Source organism: Arachis duranensis, chromosome 10 (assembly GCF_000817695.3).
Source record: "Arachis duranensis cultivar V14167 chromosome 10, aradu.V14167.gnm2.J7QH, whole genome shotgun sequence".
Taxonomy (NCBI): Eukaryota; Viridiplantae; Streptophyta; class Magnoliopsida; order Fabales; family Fabaceae; genus Arachis; species Arachis duranensis.
The window spans coordinates 102,955,020-102,966,464 of NC_029781.3; the positions used below are offsets into that span (position 1 = coordinate 102,955,020).

The 11,445-nt window shown below is 36.4% G+C and overlaps 2 protein-coding genes across 2 annotated transcripts; both read left to right on the forward strand.

The window, feature by feature from the left end:
• The first annotated feature begins 365 nt into the window (after nucleotides 1-365).
• On the forward strand, nucleotides 366-4,348 carry LOC107471889 (bifunctional dihydrofolate reductase-thymidylate synthase). Its single transcript, XM_016091415.3, has 11 exons — nucleotides 366-730; nucleotides 976-1,511; nucleotides 1,605-2,001; nucleotides 2,074-2,118; nucleotides 2,332-2,397; nucleotides 2,696-2,757; nucleotides 2,842-2,916; nucleotides 3,007-3,172; nucleotides 3,269-3,392; nucleotides 3,672-3,778; nucleotides 3,881-4,348. Exons 2-11 carry the CDS (start codon nucleotides 1,063-1,065, stop codon nucleotides 3,989-3,991), a joined length of 1,602 nt encoding a protein of 533 aa, XP_015946901.1. The 5' UTR covers nucleotides 366-730; nucleotides 976-1,062; the 3' UTR covers nucleotides 3,992-4,348.
• Nucleotides 4,349-5,477: 1,129 nt separating this feature from the next.
• LOC107472023 (L-2-hydroxyglutarate dehydrogenase, mitochondrial) lies at nucleotides 5,478-9,543 on the forward strand. The gene is made up of 5 exons (XM_016091597.3): nucleotides 5,478-5,873; nucleotides 6,124-6,405; nucleotides 6,669-7,108; nucleotides 8,078-8,237; nucleotides 9,153-9,543. The coding sequence occupies exons 1-5, from the start codon at nucleotides 5,508-5,510 to the stop codon at nucleotides 9,264-9,266; spliced, it is 1,362 nt and encodes a 453-aa protein (XP_015947083.1). The 5' UTR covers nucleotides 5,478-5,507; the 3' UTR covers nucleotides 9,267-9,543.
• Nucleotides 9,544-11,445: the final 1,902 nt, after the last annotated feature.

An 11,445-nucleotide genomic window follows, 5' to 3' on the forward strand; every position in this document is an offset into this window, starting at 1 on the left:
GAAGTAAAAATCTAACCGTTCGATTTGTTAAAAATATAAAAATCGGACCGTCCGATTTGTATTTAAAAAATTAAAAACTTTGAGATACAAAAATTGGACGGTCCGATTTGTGTACCCAAATTTTTTTAAACTTTTAAACACAAATCAAACAATCCAATTTGTGTATCTTCTGCCGTTTTAAAAAACACAAAAAATTACTATATTAAAATATATCACTCATACTATTTTTATATTTAAATTTTTTAGCCATTTTTAGTACGTAGCCACGGATAATGACATAAATGCGAGACCTAATATATATTATAAAATATAACATATTTTTCAAATAAATTATAATAATATTTTAATATTTAAAATAATTCTCCCTTCCTTCGAATTCATTTTGTTAACTAAGATTTGCACACCAAATGTTTGATGGTTTGCTTGCTATTTTTTTAGTTAGTGTCTGTGTAAACTAAGTGAGTGGGTAGTGTGTCCTATCTGCAAGATTGATTTTTTTGTTATTTCTACTTCCAAAACAATTGGGGAAATGTTCTTGCATTCTCACTTACTGGGATATTCAAACATTCTTCCTTACACCCAATATTTCGTTAAAATTATCATATAAAATAACAATAATACTTTCTTTTTCGATTTCAATACTGTGGAAGATTTGAAAGCAGTTCATGAAACTTCTCGCAAGCTTTTAAGGTCATAAAATTCCAAAATTTCGCGCTTCGGTCTGAAACAGGTCAGTTACTCCTTCAAATTTTGTCTTGAAAGTTGAATTCTTGCATTTCAGTGTAAATACAATCTGGTGTATCTGCTGTTCATGGAGTTGAAAAAAATCTTGTACAACTATAATGATAGTTAATAATAAGCTTTGCCCTCTCTGGTTCTTCTTTTTGAAGTGTTCCAAGTTCCAACTAAAATGTGATATGTATGAGCAATGGCATTAATTATATAAGTTTTAATGTAATGCTTTGTTGTTTTCAGATTCAACTGCACTTCCAAAAGAATTGGTTGTGCAGTCCTTGTTTTGATACACCATCTTTAAGTTTCTATCGGTTCTTGAGTTCCATTATGGCCAGTAATTCTTTTGTAATCCCCAATGGAAGCGGCAACGGCAATGGCATTGGAAAACTCAACCCACCGCCAAATCTGCAGAGGAACTACCAAGTGGTAGTGGCTGCTACACCAGATATGGGGATAGGTAAAGATGGGAAATTACCATGGAAGTTACCTACTGATCTCAAATTTTTTAAAGAGGTTACTGTAACAACATCTGATCCAGGGAAGAAGAATGCTGTTGTAATGGGTAGAAAAACATGGGATAGTATCCCTCTTAAATACAGGCCTCTTCCCGGCCGTCTTAATATTGTTCTTACTCGCTCAGATAGCTTTGATATTGCAATAGCAGAGAATGTTGTTATATGTAGAAGTATGGCTTCTGCTTTGGAATTGTTAGCTGAACCTCCCTATAGTTTGTCAATTGAGAAAATATTTGTTATAGGAGGTGGACAAATATTTAGGTATATCCTTTTGACCTTTTCTTTCTCTGTGCATTATTCTTCCTATTTGTATTAGGCTCTTTCTCTATTACTGATGATAATTTTCATTTACAGGGAGACTTTAAATGCACCTGGATGTGAAGCTATCCACATCACTGAAATTCAGACTAGCATTGAGTGTGACACATTTATGCCTCCAGTTGATTCCTCTGTATTTCAGTTGTGGTACTCATCTTTTCCTAAGATGGAAAACAACATTCGCTATTCTTTCACAACTTATGTGCGTGTAAGGCGTTCGGTGGAGCATGCAACTCAGAATACTGATCCAGTTCTTGATAACAATTCAGATACTCTAAAATTTGAGTTCAAGGATTTTTCTTTTCTTCCTAAAATGATTCTTGAAAGACATGAAGAATACAAGTATCTTAGGCTGGTTGAAGAAATCATTTCTGAGGGTACAGCCAAAGATGATAGGACAAGGACTGGTACCTTGTCAAAATTTGGTTGCCAGGTAACATGTTGATGCCTATATTTGAGGGTTGCTGTAATTTGTACTCTGACATCTGTATCCATTTTTTTACAGATGAGGTTCAATTTGCGCAGAAACTTCCCTCTTCTTACTACAAAGGTACCTAGACATTATACTTATTATAGTTTAAAACATGTACTTAATGTACTGCACAAAATAACTTGCCATTCTTGTGATGATTTTCCTTTTCGTATTGTTCTTTTTTATTTATTTTATGTTCTTATTAGGTAGGTTTTATTGGGGAAGAGGAGTATTTATTTGTTCATTTTGTTTAGATAGATAAGTTGACACAACTTCTTCATTGATTCCTAGAAAGTATTTTGGCGTGGGGTTGTTGAAGAGCTTCTTTGGTTTATTAGTGGGTCTACAAATGCCAAGGTAATGATATATTCATCCAATCGTTTTCTTCACACAAATGAATCATATCCTTTCCTAGTTATGTGACAAACAAGTTGATATTAACCAAATATTCCAATCAACACTATCTGAATAAATGTATATCTTGAATGGTGCTCAACATTATTAAAAAAATGGTTCTCAACTTAACTTTCAACCACAATGCTTCATTTTCATGAGATATTCATCTTTTCAGTTGTTACTCTCCAAGATCCTTCTGTTACTATAGTAGATATGATCATTATTAACTTATATTCTGAAAGTTATGTTACATTGGCAGTTGCTGCAGGAAAAAGGGATCCATATATGGGATGGCAATGCATCGAGAGAATACCTAGATAGGCAAGCATGACAGTCAGTTGTCTTAACTACAATTGTACATTTTTCTTCTTGCAGTTACTAAGTGGCTTCTATTTAAAATTATAGACTTGGCTTCACAGACAGGGAGGAAGGTGACTTGGGACCTGTTTATGGGTTTCAGTGGAGGCACTTTGGTGCCAGGTAGGTTGATCATACCTTTTCCTGAGCAGGTCCATAGACTATTGTGTTTTGGATTGCTTAGCTCTCTATCCCTCATCTTACACTCTTTAGGTATACTAATATGCATGCTGACTACTCCGGCCAAGGATTTGATCAGCTGTTAGATGTTATTAACAAGATAAGGCACAATCCCAATGATCGTCGGATCATTCTCTCCGCATGGAATCCAGCTGATCTTCAATTGGCGGCCCTTCCACCGTGCCACATGTTTGCACAGGTCTTTCCTTTTTTTAGTTTTTCTTTAAACGAAGCTCTCTCTTCTCTCTCCTTTTCTTTTCTTTCTGCTGCTTCTTATTCTTTTTTTCCCCTCCAGTTCTATGTAGCAAATGGGGAGTTATCATGTCAAATGTATCAACGATCTGCTGACATGGGCCTAGGCGTGCCATTTAATATTGCATCTTATGCCCTCCTGACCTGCATAATTGCTCATGTTTGTGGTATGTAAACTTTTGAAGCATCTCTTGTGGACTTCATATATTCAGATCTACATATCCTTGTAAATCTCAGTGTCTCGTCATTGTTGGGTCCTACTCCTATTTACCAATATATTTAGTTGTGAATGGCTTTAAGCTAATATGTGGGGGTCCTCTATGAATTATTATTTTCCCCCAGTTCTCTACGAATTATTCAGTCTTGTTAATGTGCTGAACTTTGAAAACCTGATTTTATTTTGTTTGTAAAACTATGTAATGTTTTATTTTCACTCCTCTTGTCAGAATTAGTTCCAGGTGATTTTATCCATGTCATTGGAGATGCACATGTTTACCAAAATCATGTGAAGCCTTTGCAGGAGCAGCTCCAGAACTTGCCAAGGCCTTTTCCGGTATGTAATTTTGAAGAAAATCCTTGCCACAATGTAATTTGATGCAAAATTTGACCATTTAGTCCTCTTCAATTTGTGTTCTGCTTTGTTGATTCAATGCAGACTTTGAAGATAAATCCAGAGAAAAAAGATATAGATTCTTTTGTGGCTTCTGATTTCAAGCTCAGTGACTATAATCCTCACCAGAAGATTGAGATGAAGATGGCCATCTAAAATGTAGGACATAATTCTTCTGTCCCTTCTTTAGGTATGCCATTACATGTTTGAAGGATTTGAAACTTGAAGATAACCATTCTCCTGAATCCTGAGTTGGCTAATTGTACTTTGCTATGTTTGGAGATCAACAGAGAAGGAAAAAGAAAATTAAATAATTTCCATTGAAGAGTGTTGTGGGAAAATTAGGAAGGGTTTTAGCTTGATACTGAAGTCTAAATCTCCTTACTTTGTTTGCTATATTATTTGCACCAAGTATGGGAGGTTTTAAGATGTATTTCGTTGCTAAAGTTGATGTCCTCTTATGATTGAAGAATATATGCATGATTAGAGAATTCTCTGAGTGTCTCTAACTTTTTAATATGCTAAATAAAGAATATTGTATTTTAAATTCTTTTATAAGTAAAGCAATAATTGGCATATCTATTTTATATTCATTTATTCTACAATGAACAGGGTTCAATTCTCTTCTTTCTTTATTTATTTCTTTTTTTACTTTTATCTTATTAATATTACGTAAAATTTGGGGGTTATAAGTATAATAACTATAGGAGTCAAACTATAATTAGGTAAAAAGTAATATTAAATAAAAATTTAATATTTAAAGTTATTTTTATTTTTTAAAATATTGATTTTTTAAATTTTAGTTAAAAGTTGTTAATAGTCATTTAGTCAAATACGTAAAATTATTTAATAATTTTTAACTATCAACATTTTCTTTATTTTGATTTTTTTATGATGTTTTCAAATTCGGTAGATCAAAGATTAATTTAACATAAAATTTTCATAAAAAAATTTATTGCTAGCCAATAAATTACTATATATATAAAGTGAGACTTTAACTTGATACTTATTTAAGAACCATTTGACCTAACACAAATTGGTTAACTAAGTATCAACTTAGATCAAGATAATTACACTTAAGTATTTATCGTTTTTCTAATTGAGTATATACTCAAATAAGTTATCAACAAATTTTACGTCAAACATTTTCATTTTCAAAAAATTTATTATATTAAAATTTCTAAATTTTATAAAAGTATGACGTTTAAATCTTTATTTTAGTCAAATTCATTATTTTTATTTGGGCAAATATAAGTCTTCCAAAGTGTGATGAAAGTCTTACTTTTATAAGACCTCAACCTAATAAAATTTTCTTGGAACCAAAATGTGCCATCTGAAATTTCTAAGGACTTATTTTGGTATCTACTTACGGTGAATTCTATGGTTTTTATAGTTTGGTATCTAATTTTTACTTAACTTATTTTTTATGGCAATTTTTGAATATTTAATAATTATTTATTTTTATACTTTTAAAATTAAATATTAATTTTTAATCTTTTTAATAAGTTAGACAAACACTTTTAGGCACCATAGTAATCACCCTTACTTATACTATTTTTTATTTATTTTATTTTTTAAATTTATTTACTTTTTTTTTTATTCTAGTTTGGGCATTGGCCCTGCCACAGTGCCATTTTTTCACTGTGCATTGATCCCAATTGCAGGGAGAACGATGCTGAAGCTAACATTTCAAAGCTTCAGAAGAAGCTCGAAAGGATTTGCGTTGTCATCATCAAGAAGAAGCGACGCTCGTTTCAAATGGAAACGTTTACATTCACCGAGCAATTTCATGGTGATGAGAAGCATGATGAGCAGCACCCAAACCGCCACAACAACTTCGTACTCTGTCCCAAGGGAGAAAGTGGATTGCTTGGTCATAGGTGCTGGCGTTGTGGGCATAGCGATCGCAAGAGCACTGGCACTCAAGGGCAGAGAGGTTTTCGTTGTTGAATCGGGTTCAACTTTTGGCACAGTCACCAGTTCTCGAAACAGTGAAGTTATCCACGCTGGAATCTATTACCCTCGCAATTCCTTGAAGGCAAGTCACTCTTCCTTATTAGGTAAATCAGTAATCGATTTGGTTTCTCAAAGTTTACACGTGAATTGAAATTAACTACTAATGTGTTTCAATTGAAATTTGAAAAGATCAAGTTGAAGTGCACCCTTTTGTGTCTTAAACTATTAACCCTAAGTGAAGGTTCACGGTGTGTGATGTTTGGTTAATGCTCTCATTGGCCATTGCGTAGAATATAATGTTGTATACCTGTTTGTGCTGGCCATTTTTGCAGGCGATTTTTTGTTCAAGGGGAAGAGATATGTTATATGATTACTGCACAAAACACGATATTCCACATAAACAAATTGGTAAACTTATAGTGGCTACGCGGTCTTCGGAGATTCCGAAGCTAAATGACATTCTAAACCATGGGATTCAAAATGGAGTTGATAGTTTGAGGATGATAGAAGGGATTGAGGCCATGAAAATGGAACCTGAGTTGCAATGTGTGAAAGCAGTATTATCACCTGTCTCTGGGATTGTTGACTCCCATTCTTTAATGCTTGCTCTAGTGGTACACATTTGTAGCTTCTTAAATTTTGAAGGTGAAAACTCAGGTGCAGTCGATTTCACGTGAAGTTGATAGTTGAGAGTCGTTAGATAAAAATTTAGTCAAATAAGTCAATTCATCTAACGGCTCTCAGTTACCAACTTCACGTGAAGTCGACTGCACCTGAGTTTCCACCAATTTTGAATTCAATCTTTCGTAATTAATCAGTTTCTTTATTTTGAGTTTGAATTGTACATTCTCAGGAATAAAAACACATGTTGGTCCAGGGGGAAGCCGAAAGTCACAGAACAATCTTCACATATAATTCAGCAGTCATTGGTGGCCATCTTGAAGGAAATCAGATTTGTGTTCATGTATCAGAAACCAATAGCCTTAAAGAATGGAATGGGACATCAACAGCTCTGAACCCGGATCTAGTGCTACTTCCAAACCTCATAGTGAACTCTGCAGGCCTTAGTGCCCCCGCACTTGCGAAAAGATTTACTGGCTTGCCAAGTGAAGTTATTCCTTCAGCCTACTATGCGCGTGGTTGCTACTTCACATTATCTAACACTAAAACCACTCCGTTCCAACATTTAATATATCCTATACCGGAGGATGGTGGCCTTGGCGTGCATGTTACTCTTGACTTGAATGGTCAGGTCAAGTTTGGCCCGGATGTTGAATGGATTGACAGCATTGATGATATCTCAAGTTTTCTGAATAAGTACTTCCTAATGCCCTTTCATTTGCTTGCTTTTGACTACTTCTGGTATCTAGTCTATGTCATACATTTCCCGCTTCTTATTATCCTTGGCTTGTCTACTCTTTTGTATGAGATGGTTCCATTCCATGGTTTACAATTAGTTATTTATAAATGTTGAATTGTTGATCTACACATATTTTATATGTTGTCCTACTGGTGCATGCTTTCAGTGACATCTCATGGTTCAGGGGTACTTCGTTCCTTATGTTGGTTGTATCTGTAGTGAATCATTGATACAGTTTTCTGTTCATTACCATGTACATCGTGCACTTTCTTCTTTTTTGGGTTTTCACACTCCACTACAGCAACTTTTAGTATGGGCTTTGTCTGTCAATTTTTGTCCCTATCAATGAAACTAATGTCCATCTTGGATTTATTGTACCATTTAGTATGGGTTCGTGTTTTAGGTAGTGTTTATGAGTTGTATCTGGGACACATGTATAGAGACAGTTGAGACCGCAAAAATGGAGATAGAAATAGAGACAAAAATGTGAAATTTCTGTCTTAATGTCCTGTCTCCACTATCCCCACTTTTTGGGGGACAAAATTTACAGAAATGTTCTCTGCTCCAAGAGGCCAGGAAAGAAAGACTTTGCTATTTTTTGTACATATCTTAGTTACCAAATAGGCCTGTGTACTAACTGTCTCTGTATTTATATCCTAGAAACAATTTCCAGATGCAACCTTTGTGTTTCAAGACGATGTTGCTCTAGTTTACTCTAGTGCTTCTCTTCACTCCATTAATTATGTTTTCATATTGATTGTTGTGCTCTAATTGCTTTCCGAACAATGAATCTTATTAGTAAATAGGAAACATCTTGTCATAAAACTGAGTTCATTTTTGTCTTTTCTTTCGAGGTATGTTTTTTTATGCGTGCATAAAAATAAATAAATCGATTCAGTGCTTACTTAAGCAAACATTTATGGTAGGTTTGATTATTCAGTACATGCAAATCGCGCTGAGCGGTTTTATCCGGAGATAAGAAAGTACTACCCAAATCTAAAGGATGGGTCTCTTGAGCCAGGATATTCAGGGATCCGACCAAAACTTTCAGGACCTGGCCAGCCGCCTGTTGATTTTGTAATACAGGTTATGTCTAAGACTCTTCTTTGCCCCTACCTTTCTGTTGACCAATCTGACTCAAAATTTTGCAAACAGAGATATCGTATTCTGTGTGATTTTATAGTTGAATGTTACATTTCTCCCATTAGATACATGCAGTTTCCCTCGTGGTACTTATGGCTATTTTGTAAACCCAATATTAGCCCATTGACTTATGCCACTCTAAGGTTAATATCTTTTGGCTCAAGTTCATATGCCACAATTTGTTGGGAAGGACTATCATTGGTAGAAGTGTCCAAAAACTATCATTTGCATAAACCATTTCATAAAAGATTTCTGTCCTCTTTAATTCATGTATTGCTAGTATCCTTTTAACATTTTGCTAAATACCACTACCATCAAGAAATTTCTTGCTCATATTTTGTATATATAGGATAATGTATATTGTTTTAAACTCACCATCTCTAGAAGGCAAGCTGATAAAATGTCGTATATCATTGACAGTAACGTTATTGTCATATTCAGCATTTGTATGTATCTTTATAGAGTTTAGGATTTGAAAGTGTCAAACTGACGCACGTGTATAATGTAATTGTAGGATGTTATTATGGATGGTATCAGGAATGATAAGAATATGACATTGACAATAATAGTGTAATTCCCATTGATCAATATATAGTGCTGATGGGTATATATGATTATTCTCAGCTATTGAACTTAAGCAATTCAGCTTCCGTTTTTCCTTCTCTTCATTTTTCTACAAACTAAACACAATGATTGAGTTGCTTGTGTGTTAGTGCATGCATGCATTGTTACTCTTACTAATTAGCTATTCACTGTTGTGATGTAATGTACACCAGTACACGAGGTTGTGAGGGCATTTTCCACATTTGAACAGAACTTTTAGCATTCTGACTTAATTGATTTCTCTCTTTTATGCAGGGGGAGAATATTCACGGAATACCTGGTCTTGTTAATCTTTTTGGAATCGAGTCACCCGGTTTAACGTCAAGTTTGGCAATTGCAGAATATATAGTTACTAGATTTTTGGGATGATGATGCTGTGTGGAACTTCAAGGTTCAAATTTCAAAATACTTGACACTACTTAAAACAAAGTATCAGCTAAGATGGTATATAAGGTGATTATTTTAAGAATAAAAAAAATGATGCTATTTATAGCAGCGACTTGTGTACAATATTTGGACTGTACAGTATATATACAATTGCAGTAGCTTTAAAATTTAGTCAGAATTTCCAAAAAGTCAACATGAAAGTGACTGTTATCCACCTTAATTATTCACAAATTAATTTTTTCAGCCAAAACACATTTCATCAAGCTATGTCTATACTCTTAATGTTTTTATGCAAGTTGGTAACCAATTCAATATCACTCAACTCAGGGAACCGTGAGAGGCTCAATTAAATTTAAAATATGCAAACAAAAGTTCAACTAAATCCAAGTATCATAGCGAAGCAGTAAAGAGCCAAACACAAAATAATGAAATAAATTTCAACGTAATGATTAAACATTTGATGTTCAGTTCCATAAAATATTAGCAAAAATCAGTGAGTCAAAGTTCCTGTAAGTCATGCTACAATAAGAGTAGGAATGAACTTCGCTGCAGAAGGAGGAATCCGCTTCACAGAACTTTGAATCCTCCGAAATGCTGTTTTAACTTTTTAACTCTTTCCTGAGGCTTTCATTTTCACTCTCAACTTCTCCACTTTCTTTATTGAGCTTTGCCACATTGCCATCAATGTTAATCACCAACTTCCCATTTTCTCCAATCTTTACATCTCCAAAGAGTGAGTCGCGCTGTAGTTGGGTTTGCCGAGTAGCCGGGCACTTGTACAAAGAGAGGATGAGGGGGGTGCCACCTGCAAAAACACTCCGACGCTCAAGCCAGCGATGTGCAGGCGGGCAAAATGGTCAGGTGAAAGGATATGACGTACCTCTAGGGAAGGGCAGGTCCTTCCCTATTTATATCATGTCAGAGGTGGGCCCTAAGGGGATAGGCCCACCTTCCTCGAAGCTTCCTCATGGTAGTAGCGAGGAGTTGTTGGGGACGCGTGTACGGGTCGCGAGGTGAACCGTTCGAACCCGGCCGTTTGGGTCGGATCATCATTGGGTCGGGTTGACCCGCTAGTCGTTTTGGGCTGGGCCGTAACAGTGCCCCCACGCGCCAATGGTGGTCGTGGGGACTATCAGTGGCGTGTATCTCTCGTTTCGTTTGTTCTCTTTAAGTCGGCTGCACGTGGGAAGAACATGCCCCCAACGCGCGTGTCCTCTGGTTTGCGTAGGCAACCGTTTCGTCGCATCGTTCCTTGTGCGGAGCATTAAATGCTCATAATGGGGTTGGAAAATTCTGTGTGTGCAAAGACTGTTCTGCCCCCAGGTCTTTCGCGCTTCCATCAGAGCGGTTTTGAACAGTTTTATATTTCCACTCTTCTTCTATTTTCTTGCTTTTCTGATCATACTTCCCCATTCGTTCTTCTTGCGCCCTCATCATTCAAAAGTTATTTCCATTGCTCTAGTGTGCTTCGTCCTTCTTGGAATTTTCTCAATTCATCTAGGTAACTGCTCTCTCTATTTTTTCTTATCACTTCAATGGTTATTTGCATGTCTGCTATGATCACTTCCCATGTGTTTGTTCATTTCTGGTTGTTCATGGGTGCATTTTTGTGGATACGCTCTCCTTTTCTTTTGTTGACCGTGGTGTGTCATGGGGGTTTATGTTTTTGCCTTGGTTTTGGTTTGTTTGGTCTCCTCCCCGTGGTCACGACATGAGGGGTTTCTTTGGGTCTTTCCCGGGTTCCGGCCTCACGGACTAACCGCGCGGTGCCCCCACTGTAGGTATGCCTCGTGTCGTTAGCCGAGCTTCAAGCTCCGCCGCGGGTTATGACCCGTACGCGTGGGTGGTTTCCGACCTCAGGAACTCTCCCAACCAAATGGGTGAGGAAGAGCTAACGGAGTTTCGTCAGGCCGAATATCTTTGTGGGGGTACCGACGAGGAGGCGAACTATGATGTTTATGTCCCCGCCCCTCACGAACGGCTTTATGAAATTAATTTCAATGCCCCCCGGGTTGCCGATTGGATCTGGTTCTACAAGGCCATGTTCACTCAGGTCGGGGTCCGCATCCCCTTTTCCCCCTTCCAGACGAGCCTCCTTAATCGGATTTCCGTGGCACCATCTCAATTGCATCCGAACAGCTGGGCGTCCATTCGCTGCTTT